We start from the raw sequence: 14,087 nt of genomic DNA, 5'->3' as shown, positions 1-14,087 counted from the left end.
AATGGGGATTGGAGCAGTTCAAGCTACAGTACAGTGTGGGAACATAGCACAGGGTTGTACCATGACCCAGCACAGCTCCATTCCTGTGGGTGCCTGGAGAGCCAGTCCCAAACAGAGATCCAGTAATATGGTCTGCATTCCAGTGGTTAGAAACTACTGCTATTCATACACTCAGTAGTAGTAAATAAATGTGGTTTAAAAACCCACATAGCTAAAGCAAAACAGGAAACCGTCTAGCGAAACCTCCAGTCATTACTTTGTATTATTCATATGCAAAGACACGGTCAGTTTCAGAGTACTGTGTGTCTATCATTTATCTGGCCACTTTCCAAAGAATTAGCTGAAATCCAATAAACCAAACAGTGACACTTTAACATGTACATTTAACTTCTGACATACAGCATGGGCAGAAACGGTTGGATTTTGCCATGTTTCACATGGAGCTGCCAAGTTTCAAAGGAATTGCTTCTCTCTCTCTCCTCCAGGAATTGCAGAAAATAATTTTAAAACCTAAACCTCCCTTTCTACTCTCACCCTCCAGTTTGGTGTGGTTATTGGTTTGATGTTCCACTGCACTGACATAGAGTAAAAGTTTTAAGGGAACTGGATTTTCATCCACCCACAGAACAAATTTAGCAACAGCCTCTTAGCACCAAAATGTTAACACAGGTGTGTGTGTGTGTGTGTGTGAGAGAGAGATGTAGTTTGTCTTTTGCTGTGTGCTTTGGCACAAATACAGTGGACGGACACACCTCTAGCTCCAGGAAACAAGCAGGATATTAAAATAATCACTCAGAAGAAAACCTTCTGGAAGATGTCAGAGAAAAAAAGGCTGTTGAACGTGCCAGGTACCTCAGTTTACGGGGCACTGCCCTCTTCTCTGTATATTTGGATATTTATAGGTAGGGCCCTACCAAATTCACAGTCCATTTTGGCCAATTTCATAGTCATAGGATTTTAAAAATCGTAAATCTCATGGTTTCAGCTATTTACATCTGAAATTTCACAGTGTTGTCATTGTAGGGGTCCTGACCCAAAAGTCACTGTGGGGGGGAGGGGGTGTCTCAGGATTATTGGGGGGGGGCAATAGATTATTGCTTCTGCACTGCTGCTGGCAGCGCTGCCTTCAGAGCTGGGCCCCTGGCCAACAGCCGCCGCTGTCCGGACGCCCCGCTCTGCAGGCAGCACAGAAGTAAGGGGGGGCAATACCGCACCCCCCTGAAATAACCTTGTGACCCCCTGCAACTCCCTTTTAGGTCAGGACCCCCGATTTGAGAAACACTGGTCTCCCCTGCGAAAGGTGTACAGTATAGGGTAAAAGCACACAAAAGACCAGATTTCATGGTGGGAGACCAGATTTCACGGTCCGTGACATGTTTTTCATGGCCGTAAATTTGGTAGGGCCCTATTTGTAGAGTGCCAACCACTGAGGTGTTCAGGCGCTGAAATACAATGAAGTAAGTGCTGCAAGAGTCAGAACAAAAATGGGTTCTGCACAGTGGGTGGAATGCAAAATAGGCCTTAAGTGGGACATAGGCCCTGTGCGGGTCCTCAAGACAAGCCACTCTAGGCCATGATCTGCAACCTGATCCATGCAGGTTGACCCTTAGGCCTGTCCAGAGTCCCACTGAAGCAAGTGGGGCTCTGGCATGAGAGCAGGGGTCAGTTTGCAGAATTGGAGCCCTAGGCAGCCCTGCTAAAGTAACCCAGAATTAAAGCCTACAAGGAGTAGGGTCAGATCAGTCATTATCAATGTGTTACCTACGGGCTGCAGAACATGCCAATCCCACATTGGCAGGGAGATGGCCTGATGGGTCTTCTCCAGCTCTAAATTTTTGATTCTATGTCTCAGGCTGGCTTTAAAGAAAATAAATGCAGCCTGTAGCATGGTATGTCTGACTCTTCTGCTAGTTTCCATAAACCTGTTATGCAGCTACAGCAGAATTAACAAGGCGTAAATACAACCCACTGGTCGCTCAGAAGATAACGTAATCTCGGACAGTCAATCATCATGAGATCCTGACCATCCACAGCAGAACAGTCACAGTGCAGGTAATTTAGTGGTTCATTCTCAGTCAACACTGACCTTTCAATACAGGAGTAACAAATGTGGAGATCAAACTTCCCGCATTAATAGCTAGATAGAAGACTGAAAAGAATTTGTTCCTTTCGTAGGCCTAAAATGAGATAAGGCAACATCAGTATCATGGACAAAGCACAGCACTGGATTTGCAAATGGAACACTATCAATTCTCTTGTTCGGAGGGCTGGGTTAATATTGACACATGGTGCATAAAATGCAAGCTAAAAGCAGGCAAACCAGCTTGCTTTTAGGTGATGGCATAGGCTCACACAAATCAGTTCATGTTACTGAAAAGCACTTCGGGTCTCTTGGCATTTTGGTGGAAAAACTGCTGCTCTGTATGTGTCAGGAAGTTGGAGGGGGAAAGTGTTTACTTATTCAGAACAAGTAGCTTGATTCAGATTCACTGTCACCTAATTCAATTCAATTTGGCAGCGCTTGACAGCTTGTCATTTGTTCCCACGTCCTGGCTTTTTTTTTTCCTAAATAGAAACAGAAACCTATGCATTTTGAGGAGCTTGTAATGACAGCACAAATGAAAGAGTGTGTGAGAGAGACTGATCTGCTGGAGGATCTGGGAGGAGAAGCTAAGAATAACGAAACTGAGTGTTGTGACAATTTAACCAGCCCCAAACAAATAGGATCTATTCTGCAAAGCAAATTATGCAGGCCCAGTGAAACTCCTGTGAGGAAGAAAGGGTCTGAGGATAGGTCCCCTGGTGAGAGTCAACAGTGCAATATTCAGTTATTAATAAACCCCGTAAAAAGAACTCAATCAAATCATTCTTCTTTCCAGTCACTTAGGGCAACACACCCTCTGTAAAAAGAAAAGGAGTACTTGTGGCACCTTAGAGACTGACAAATTTATTAGAGCATAAGCTTTTGTGAGCTACCCTCTGTCTGATTCATGCTTTAGCAATGGTAAGGATCAAGTATTTCCATGTTAATTTTGATCAGCTTAATAGGGGGAACCTCCTACTAAGAGTGGTCCCTCCTCACGCTTGCTGGCCATGCTAGCTTTTGCCATATGTCCAATGGGATGCACAGGGGGTATACGGTTGGAGTCAGCCAACAGAAGTCACATTTGCCCTGTGTGTGTGTAGCCCCCCTCCCACACCAGGCACAGGGGAGACAAATAGGGTTTCTTCTATGTCTCATTCCCCTCCGCTCCTCAGGCAGAGCCATACACACACATGAAAGGTATATATTTCTGCCTCTGTAAAAGTCAAACCATGAATCACATGTTGGGCCCAATTAAGATGCTGAGTGCCTTCTTCTGAGATGCTGAACATCTCACCTCAGAGGGTCAGGTCCCTCCATATATCAGCGTTCTGTAGATGCTTCCGGTTGGCTCAGAGCATGAATTAAAAGCTCTTCCAGATGCTAACCAAAAAGTGGTACTGGAATCCTCTGGATTTTTCACCATGTAACTGGAAAGACCTCTGGGCACTGGAGCTGGTGGAATTACACTGGGAAAGTTGATTTTCTCCAAGGTCTTCACAAATGAAGTTGTTCAGTGTGTGTGTGACCAGCTCTCTTCAATACAAAACAGATCGTGAAGATGTGCACGGAGGAGGAAATTTTCCCCAGTGTCTGTGTCATTTGGCTCTCAATGGGGTCTATGTCACTTAGACACTTTGGAAAAGTCAGTTCAGGCCCAGGGCATCCAGAAAGGCACAATTTGAACTAACTGGTCAATGCAAGGCACTAACATTTTCCTTTATGAGAAATGCTCCTAAACTGTAGTGTCTAGGAGGCTTTTTTCCCCACTCAGACACAGCAATGTAATCTACAAAGCACAGCAAAGAATGTACATAGGGAGCTAGGTTATACTAGTGAAAGGGTGGATGGCCTTGTGATTCAGCACTGAAGGGGGGCTTGGCAGCTCTAGCAGGCTCTGGAAGGGACTATCTGTGTGACCTGGGGCAAGCCAATTTGGGCCTCAGTACATAGTGGAGGATCAAGCCCTAATCCTCAAAAGTATTTAGGCACTTAACTGCCATGGGAGTTAGGCACCTAAATATAATTAAAGATATGGGCCTGAGTTCCCGACAGACAGATGTTTGCAGCCCCTTGATTCTCAACTACCTGGCCCCAATGTAACAAAGCTAAAGGGGGGGGGCGTTAACTCAAGCCCTTGGGAGAAGGTCCCTCAGGGATCTCTGCCAATGGAGAAGGAGAGGTAGTGCAGCCTTGCTTTGCCTCACCCCTTCTCCACCTCAGATCCTTGTCCTTGGTCCCATGATGCAACAGAAAACTGCTGTGGTAGGTGAGGCTGGGACAGGACTGGGGGAGCTCACACAGGGGGTTCCTTACACACTCATGCAAAGTGGGTGCTTGGGGGACAGAGGGAACAGTCAGGGTGGTACCAGCGGATCTGCTACTATGTGGCTTCACCAACCATTGCTACCCTCAGAGGAGTCACGGAGGCTACTGCAGTCTGTGCGGGGAAGGTGCTTTGGTCTCTGGCCTCTGCAGTGAAGTGAAGAAAGTGAAGAGCTGGACTGTTCACTGACCTCCTGGATTTGGCTCCTACAGAAGGTTTAGGCCTTGTCAGTGCCAGCCAATCTAGCCTGCATATTATTAGTGAACGGGTTATCTAGGACCAAGGACCAATGAACCTTTAGTCAGATACTGTCTGCATAGTTCACTTCTTTGGTTAATGGTAAACAGCGCCGGGGCTATTAAGTCCATATCTCTATTTTTATCTCTAGCTATCCATTTCAGTTAGCTAATAATCTTCACTGCCAGTCTATATAGTTAAAATATTACATTTTTCTAGCCACCCTACCCCTGTGAGGTATTTTTTATCGTTACAAGGGGCTGAGGGACCTAGCACTGATCCACCCCAATAGCAGGCTACACTTTTACAACAGGATAAAGATAGGGTGGAAGATTACTCCTCTGCCCGCTTCGGTTCTATCTAAGTTCTCATACCACAACTCTAACCCTTGGTATTTGAATGCCACTGCATTTTTTATTTGCTTGGCAGGATTCAAATCCATGACCTTTGATGTCATAAAATGGCTGAGCCATGGAGCCCTCTGGATGAGAGAGTTTAGTCTGGTCTCCTCTTTCACTTTCCAGTATGCAAAGGGTAGCTTGAAAGGAACAGCCAAAGAAAGCTCACTTGGGCCCTGCTGGTTTTGAACACAAAATATTGCATTGAATAAACTGGTTCCCCGGGGAAATTAAGAGCATTGGTAGCAGTGACAGTTTAGGCTTTGAAAGAGGAGCTAAGAGTAATTTTAACAAATACAAATAACACTCACCTCATTGTGGCCTGGTTTCTCAGAGAGAACCTCTGTGAAATTAGTACAGCACTTTGCGATACTTGGATGTTAATGAAAGGGGGTAGAACTGTGTCTTTAGATATAACAGGGTGAAATCAAATAGACTGAATAGCAGAGAAAATATCTTAATGGTGAGATCTCTTTGATCCTGCAAGAGTCTCCCAAAAGAAGTGTGAAAGACCATTTGCTTGAGGCATTTAAAGTGAGACTGAAGAAAGCTCTAGGAAATATATAGGATATATAACCCTGCACAGGCAGGTGGCTGAACAAAATGACCTCCCTACCAACACTACAAAAAGAAGGATTCTAGGTGGACTCCTGCTGAAGGTCGAAACAGCAGACTGGACTTCTACATAGAGTGCTTCCGCCGATGTGCACGGGCTGAAATTGTGGAAAAGCAGCATCACGTGCCCCATAACCTCAGCCGTGCAGAACACAATGCCATCCACAGCCTCAGAAACAACTCTGACATCATAATCAAAAAGGCTGACAAAGGAGGTGCTGTTGTCATCATGAATAGGTCGGAATATGAACAAGAGGCTGCTCGGCAGCTCTCCAACACCACTTTCTACAAGCCAGTACGCTCTGATCCCACTGAGAGTTACCAAAAGAAACTACAGCATTTGCTCAAGAAACTCCCTGAAAAAGCACAAGATCAAATCCGCACAGACACACCCCTGGAACCCCGACCTGGGATATTCTATCTACTACCCAAGATCCATAAACCTGGAAATCCTGGGTGCCCCATCATCTCAGGCATTGGCACCTTGACAGCAGGATTGTCTGGCTATGTAGACTCCCTCCTCAGGCCCTACGCTACCAGCACTCCCAGCTACCTTCGAGACACCACTGACTTCCTGAGGAAACTACAATCCATCGGTGATCTTCCTGATAACACCATCCTGGACACTATGGATGTAGAAGCCCTCTACACCAACATTCCACACAAAGATGGTTTACAAGCCATCAAGAACACGATCCCCAATAATGTCACAGCTAACCTGGTGGCTGAACTTTCTGACTTTGTCCTTACCCATAACTATTTTACATTTGGGAACAATGTATACCTTCAGATCAGCGGCACTGCTATGGGTACCCGCATGGCCCCACAGTATGCCAACATTTTTATGGCTGACTTAGAACAACGCTTCCTCAGCTCTCGTCCCCTAACGCCCCTACTCTACTTGCGCTATATTGATGACATCTTCATCATCTGGACCCATGGAAAAGAAGCCCTTGAGGAATTCCACCATGATTTTAACAATTTCCATCCCACCATCAACCTCAGCCTGGTCCAGTCCACACAAGAGATCCACTTCCTGGACACTACAGTGCTAATAAACGATGGTCACATAAACACCACCCTATACCAGAAATCTACTGACCGCTATTCCTACCTACATGCCTCCAGCTTTCACCCTGACCACACCACACGATCCATCGTCTACAGCCAAGCTCTGCGATACAACCGCATTTGCTCCAACCCCTCAGACAGAGACAAACACCTACAAGATCTCTATCAAGCATTCTTACAACTACAATACCCACCTGCTGCAGTGAAGAAACAGATTTGATAGAGCCAGAAGAGTTCCCAGAAGTCACCTACTACAGGACAGGCCTAACAAAGAAAATAACAGAACGCCACTAGCCGTCACCTTCAGCCCCCAACTAAAACCCCTCCAACGCATTATTAAGGATCTACAACCTATCCTGAAGGATGACCCAACACTCTCACAAATCTTGGGAGACAGGCCAGTCCTTGCCTACAGACAGCCCCCCAACCTGAAGCAAATACTCACCAACAACCACATACCACACAACAGAACCACTAACCCAGGAACCTATCCTTGCAACAAAGCCCGTTGCCAACTGTGCCCACATATCTATTCAGGGGACACCATCACAGGGCCTAATCACATCAGCCACACTATCAGAGGCTCGTTCACCTGCACATCCACCAATGTGATATATGCCATCATGTGCCAGCAATGCCCCTCTGCCATGTACATTGGTCAAACTGGACAGTCTCTACGTAAAAGAATAAATGGACACAAATCAGATGTCAAGAATTATGACATTATAAACCAGTCGGAGAACACTTCAATCTCTCTGGTCACGCGATTACAGACATGAAAGTTGCGATATTACAACAAAAAAACTTCAAATCCAGACTCCAGCGAGAAACTGTTGAATTAGAATTCATTTGCAAATTGGATACAATTAACTTAGGCTTGAATAGAGACTGGAGACTAAGTCATTATGCAAGGTAACCTATTTCCCCTTGTTTTTTCCTACACCCTCCCCCCTCCCCCCCCCCCACCCTCAGATGTTCTTGTTAAACCCTGGATTTGTGCTGGAAATGGCCCACCTTGATTATCATACACATTGTAAGGAGAGTGGTCACTTTAGATAAGCTATTACCAGCAGGAGAGTGGGTTTGGGTGTGTGTGTGTGGGGGGGGGGGGTTGAGAAAACCTGGATTTGTGCTGGAAATGGCCCACCTTGATTATCATACACAGTGTAAGGAGAGTGATCACTTTAGATAAGCTATTACCAGCAGGAGAGTGGGGTGGGGGGAGGTATTTTTTCATGCTTTGTGTGTATAAAAAGATCTTCTACACTTTCCACAGTATGCATCCGATGAAGTGAGCTGTAGCTCAGGAAAGCTTATGCTCAAATAAATTGGTTAGTCGCTAAGGTGCCACAAGTACTCCTTTTCTTTTTGCGAATACAGACTAACACGGCTGTTACTCTGAAAAATGACCTTATGGTCTTTCCATGTGTAATATATATAATGTCTACTAGATTAGCAAAAAAGGTTAACATTAATACTTTTAATTTATATAGCACAGAAGTAGAAGTGCCTTACAAGTACCTGCAATTTAAACCCTCACAAAACCCTTGAAAACACTTAACAGATAGGTAAACTGAGGCACAGAGTGGTTCAGTATCTTGCCCAAAGTCACCTTTGTACCTGAAACAGGAGTAGACCGCAGGAGTCCTGGCACTCAATTCCTTGCTCTACCCATCAGGTAGGAATTGTGCTTCTTGCACATGATATTGCAAACAGATTGGTCTTTGTAATAACATGATTATTTTACCAGCACATTGCTATTTTTTTTTTAAGAGAATGGTGATTTGTAAAGAATTTTGATCATTTCATTTCACACATTTACAGATTTCAACTACTTCAAAAAATGATCTGAATGCCAGAAGTGTGAATATACAAAATGACCTAGCAATTTTTATATTGCACTCATTAGAAAAAGATATCCTTCCTTGCTTTATTAATCTTTGCAGCACACATATGTTTATATCATGATTTGGATTAGCTAATTCTGAAAAAGGTACCATTCATGATAATCCTGATCTCCCTAGCAACAGGAAAATAAAGAAATAAAGAAACGGTTTTCAGTATTATACAAAGCATAGCACATTGTTTGAAAGCAGCTCTGGCCCTTAATTAATATGCACAGAAGCTTTTGCATTTACACAAAATCTTGCCAATATGATTTGGTTCAGCCATATTTAGCCTGGACGACCAACTCTACAGACAAAGATGCTTGGAAAGGAAATTTCCTGCAAATAAATCCTTTTTGTGTGTGTGTGTTCTAAAGATGCAGCTCTGAACCAGTGGCCACTATCATTGTTCATGGAACCACTGCTTGAAACATGGCAGGTCCAAGGACAATTATATTTATAAAGTTCTTTGAAGAAAACAAGTGTTCAGTATTAGGGATTAAATTCAGGCTTGTTGTAAGCAGCTGACACTCTACTGACATCAGTTCAGTTGTGCCCAAATGTACCGCAGAATTGAATTTGTCTCTAGATAAGAAACTTTTCAGTGTGCCCATAAGGTAATTAAAGGAAGGTTATTTATCAGAGTTACAGGAGCACTCTGGTTATATGGTCTCCACAGGTCCTAACTTGGATAAGTAGGGATCTGCAGAGGCAGTTTTATGTATGTAGAAATATTACTATCTCCACCATTTTACATATAGAGAAATTAAATCAGTGATCTTAAAGTACTTGCTGAAGGTCACAGGAGTCAGTACAGCTGGGCGGGAACCAGAATTTTTATTTTGCAGGGAATTTCATGATTTTAAAATTTCTCCCATTCCAAAATGGGGAGGGGGATCTAAATTGCCCACAAAATGGAATTCGGGGGGGGGGGGGAACAAAACATTTCATTCCAACAAAATCAGAAAGTTTTGTTCCTATTTTGACTTTTTAAATTTTATATTCTATGATATAATAGAAAACTTTTTACAAATGAAACACAAAGTTTCAAAATGGAACGTGAAAATGTCAATTCTGTAAAATTGCCACAAAAAGCATTTAAGTTCAAGTCAATTTGACATTAATCTAAGCCTGCCTGAACTGCTTTGGTGCCTCATGGGAGTTGTAATTTGGGTGCATCACGCCCCTGTTCTCCTCTATGGGCTGGGCTCCCTGGCTGGACTACATAGCCAATGATGCACTGGTCTCCCTCCGGCTGAGCCATTTTGGTGCATCATGGGAGGTGCAGTCTGGCTAGAAAGCCCAGCCCACAGGGGAGAATGGGGGCATGAAGCACCTGGACTACAGTGCTCATGAGGCACTACAATAGCTACGCTAAAATGAAACATTGTGCTATTTCCAAATTGAAATGTTTCAGAACTTTCTGTTCTGTGAAAGATTTAGACATTTTGACTTTTTACCCTGATTTGGTTCTAAAACAAATGTCGACATATTGGAATTATCCATAGGATAGAAATTCTGATTTCTAATCAGCTCTAATAAACAGGGAAGCAACTGGCTGGATAGAAGACTTCAATGAACACCTAGGATCTTCAGTCAGTGGTGCTGGCGATGTGGTAGGTAACGCTCTCCTGTCTGGCTCTGTACTGAACCAGTGTTGCTAAGGGTCACAAAGACAATGGAAGTGCTGCCTTTTGGGTAAGATATAACGCTGAGGTGCTCACTACTTGTGGTCATTAAAGAGGCAATTTCACACATATAGAGGTGACAATTTTGGTGTCTTCCAACTCAGGAAATAATCTGTCTACCTAATACTTCCCTGTGCCTCAGTTTTAATCAAATATAATATTTTTCTTTACTTACTGCCCCCAAATTATTTTGTGTTGCAACATGTTAGTGACAGAGTTACTGAGTTGGCTCAGAGACAGCTGCAGTTCAGTGGTGACTGAAGCTTTACCTCTCTCAAGGCTGTTGTGAGGGCCCATTAATTAATGTTTGTGAAGTGCTTTGAGATTCAAGACGGAACTGCGAAGTATTATCATCTCTCTTTCCCAAGGCAGAGCATGCGATTATTGCAGTTGGATCACATCATATACCTCCCCATACATTAATACACCAGACACTGCATAGTTTAGAAAATAAAATCTTACATGTTCTTCTTCAAACTGGTCCCCACCAAAGGCAGCCACACAGGGTTTGATACCTCCCGTTCCAAGGGCAATCAAAGCCAGGCCAAGCATGGACAGACCCCTTCAAACAGAGATGAAAAACTTCAGCACCACAGAACCCCTTTAGGATAAAGCAGAGCGCTTTAGCTACATCTTAAACTAGAAAAGGAGTACTTGTGGCACCTTAGAGACTAACCAATTTATTTGAGCATGAGCTTTCGTGAGCTACAGCTGAGCTGTAGCTCACGAAAGCTCATGCTCAAATAAATTGGTTAGTCTCTAAGGTGCCACAAGTACTCCTTTTCTTTTTGCGAATACAGACTAACACGGCTGTTCCTCTGAAACCTATCTTAAACTAGATGTATCATTTATTAATCTACACATCGACTGTGAGTGAAGAGCAAGCTGAGATGGGCTAGTTATAGGAACAAAAGAATTATCCCCAATCCCATTCCAAACCATCACAACATAAACCGAACCATTGTTTTTGGAGTGTTGGATGCATTCAATTAACTTTGTTGTTTTCTTGCACTTCTGCGCATCGGCCAGGCATAAAAGTGGAAGTGCAGAGTTGCATGAGAAAGTCGGTCTCTGGCCCAGCTGGGAGCCGGAAGTACCAGAGGTCAAGAGAGAGGGTGAACCTTTTCTTGTAAGATTTCCTGTCCAGATTTGCCAGCAATACTGGATCAGCATCACTTTCGGGCGCTCTCTGCGCCCAAACTCCTAACCTAGTGAGATCCGTCCATTGCTAACTAGTGGCCTCCCAAATCGCACAGTGGCCTCCCAAAATGCTTCCCAACTAGCATGAGAATACACGGAGCTGGGTGGGCCCAGGGAACTTAGAAAGGTGTCTAGTAAATGTGATGTAGTTTTGCCTGGTTGTGTACATTTTCTGAGCTGTGCCCAGCTAGACAAAAATACTGGCACTTTCAGACATGCTAAGAAGCAAGTTGTGGAACTGTACTGGGGAGAAGACTGACTGAAGCTCTGGAGGGAGAGAGGGGAGATGCACTAAAGAACAGATAGGTTCCTTGTGGTCCTGCCAGTCTGTTTTGGAAATATGCTCGAACTGGTGATTTCATGCTCCACTGACAGACACACACAAAGTTGTTTGCACTTTCCCTAAACTTCACCCACGCCATTCTGCCTGACGTTGTCTTAGCAGGTCTCGAGACTGGCCATGATTTCTAGCACAAGTTATCCGCTTGGTTTACGATTATGAAGCTGCGTAAACTGCAGGATGTATATGAATAAAAGCATGTTGTGAAAAATCCCCAAGGCTGATAACCTGACAAAGGGAAGACACTATTAGAGATGCCTATTTGGGTGCTATATCAATGAATAACCATAATAATGTATCAAAACACCAGTTCCAAGACTTACTTACACATGAACAACCTGGTCTCCCACAGTTGGTATCGCACCGACAGACTTTATCACATGCCCAATCACATAAACAATGGAGAGGTAGATGATTGTCCTGAGAAGAAAGGAAACAGTAGCAGGTGAATACTGTCAGGTAATTTATGACCTGCAAGCAGAATGCATATCTGCATTTCCTGATACAGTGGGATTGCTTGGCATTCGCACTGGTAACTGGCCAGTCCATAGCACTGGCAGCTCCCAGGCCTGTAACTCCTGTGTCAGCACTGAAGGTGTCATAGGAAAGAGAGAGGCAAATGGGTTCAGATGGTGGGGTTAAAATTAACAGAGAGGGACAGACATTGCTTTGTGCACATGTAGATCTCCAGGTGGCATTAACTAACCATGTTCCAGTTCAAAATACTGTTTTAGGTGGGTTATCCAGGTCACACTTAGTTGATTAACACACAGGCATTTGCCAGGCCACCTGCCAAATGAATGCGTACTTTGGAGGGTGCATATGTAGATTGTATGTCCATACACTCCAAAGAGGTACACGGCATCTGTGTTTCAGGCAGATGTTTTTAAGAGCAGCATTGACAGATGCAGGGGTTAGGATAACACAGTGTAATGAAAGCATTCTGATGATCTAACAGCAGCTGAGGCTCTAGAAGACAACTTGTGATCCAGTGGTCACAGCAGAAGTTGGGAACCTAAATGAGTTCAAATCCCGACTGACTCAGCTAATTCATAGGAATGTAAGAATTGCCAGATGGGATCAGACCCCGCCTAGACCAGTAGCCTGTCTTCATCAGTGGCCAGTATCAGCTGCTTCAGAGGAAGAAACCCTGCAATAGGCAGTTGGGGCATAACGGCCCCAGGGAAAGTTTCCTCTGAACTCCTACTACTTAAGAGATCTGCTTGAGGGTTTATATCCTTCAGGTCACAGACACCCTTGTATATCAGTGAACTCAGCTGTTAAACCTGAGTAACCAAACAGCAAAATAAAACCTCCAGGATTATGTTATTTGTTTGAATGGACAAGGAAGTTTTGGAAGCTGGATTTAAGCATAAGGGAAGAGGATACTGGCGGCCTATTGGGAACATGCTAGCAGGAAGAGGGATCCAAACTGGTTCTCTTGTTCAGACCCTTGTTTCTAGGACAGCATGAAACTGGAAGTCCATGATCAGTTCTGGAAAGAAGAGAGATCTTCATGTTGTTTTTGAGAAGACAATATGGTCTAGACATCAGAACACAAGACTGGGAAGCAGGACTCCTGGATCCTTATCTCCACCTCTGCCACTGACCTTGGGCAAGTCACATGTTAATCTCTCTATACCTCAGATTCCTCATCTCTAAACTGGCGATAATAATGGTTGTCTCCTCAGAGGGAACTTATGGGGTTTAAGTTATTAATCATTGTAAATCATTTATTGAGCCTCAGATGGAAGAGAAATACAGAGCATTATTAAGAGCAGTGCTCCAGCTCTTGGTTTTTTTACCAGGCCTACCACCATGCTATACAGCTGCCTTGAGCCTCAGGGGGTATCTTTGAATCCTGTGTCTCATCACCACAATATTATGCCACACAATATACACATCATAATTCCCGACATGCGGGTGCTGAAGCACTTATTTTATGGGAGCCCTGAAAACGATAGGCTTCAGCAAACATATCAGCTGTTCACCCATTATTGGGGAGGGGAAAGCAGGCGGTTAGTGTATTTGAACTAAAGAGGTTTCCTTCCTTACTTGAATTTTCCAAGCCATGTGTCGGCGATGAGAGCTCCAAGGACAGGTGTGAAATAACACAGGCCGGAAAAGGCATGGTAGATGGTGGTGGATAGGTTTTCATCCCAGTGGAGGAAATTGAGAAAATACAAAGTCAGCAGAGCTTGAAAAAAAAGGAAACAAATGAAACAGGTCAGATAATCCATACA

General features: G+C 44.0%; 1 protein-coding gene across 5 annotated transcripts in view; it reads right to left on the bottom strand.

The window, feature by feature from the left end:
• Nucleotides 1–14,087, bottom strand: part of SLC15A2 (solute carrier family 15 member 2) — a 71,404-nt gene that overhangs the window by 40,435 nt on the left and 16,882 nt on the right. For 4 of the 5 annotated variants that reach the window (XM_073305083.1, XM_073305085.1, XM_073305086.1 and 1 more), the window contains 4 exons: nt 13,900–14,041; nt 12,172–12,264; nt 10,767–10,866; nt 2,087–2,177 (listed from right to left, as the gene is read on the bottom strand). In XM_073305083.1, the coding sequence (XP_073161184.1) occupies nt 2,087–2,177; nt 10,767–10,866; nt 12,172–12,264; nt 13,900–14,041 (426 nt within the window). Of the gene's footprint in view, nt 1–2,086; nt 2,178–10,766; nt 10,867–12,167; nt 12,265–13,899; nt 14,042–14,087 lie in introns of those variants that run through there. The other variant, XM_073305087.1, reaches the window with a different exon arrangement.

The sequence above is a fragment of the Lepidochelys kempii genome, chromosome 11, assembly GCF_965140265.1.
Source record: "Lepidochelys kempii isolate rLepKem1 chromosome 11, rLepKem1.hap2, whole genome shotgun sequence".
In the NCBI taxonomy this organism is placed as follows: domain Eukaryota; kingdom Metazoa; phylum Chordata; order Testudines; family Cheloniidae; genus Lepidochelys; species Lepidochelys kempii.
The sequence above is the reverse complement of the archived record's forward strand: the minus strand, read 5'-3'. Positions and strand labels throughout refer to the sequence as shown.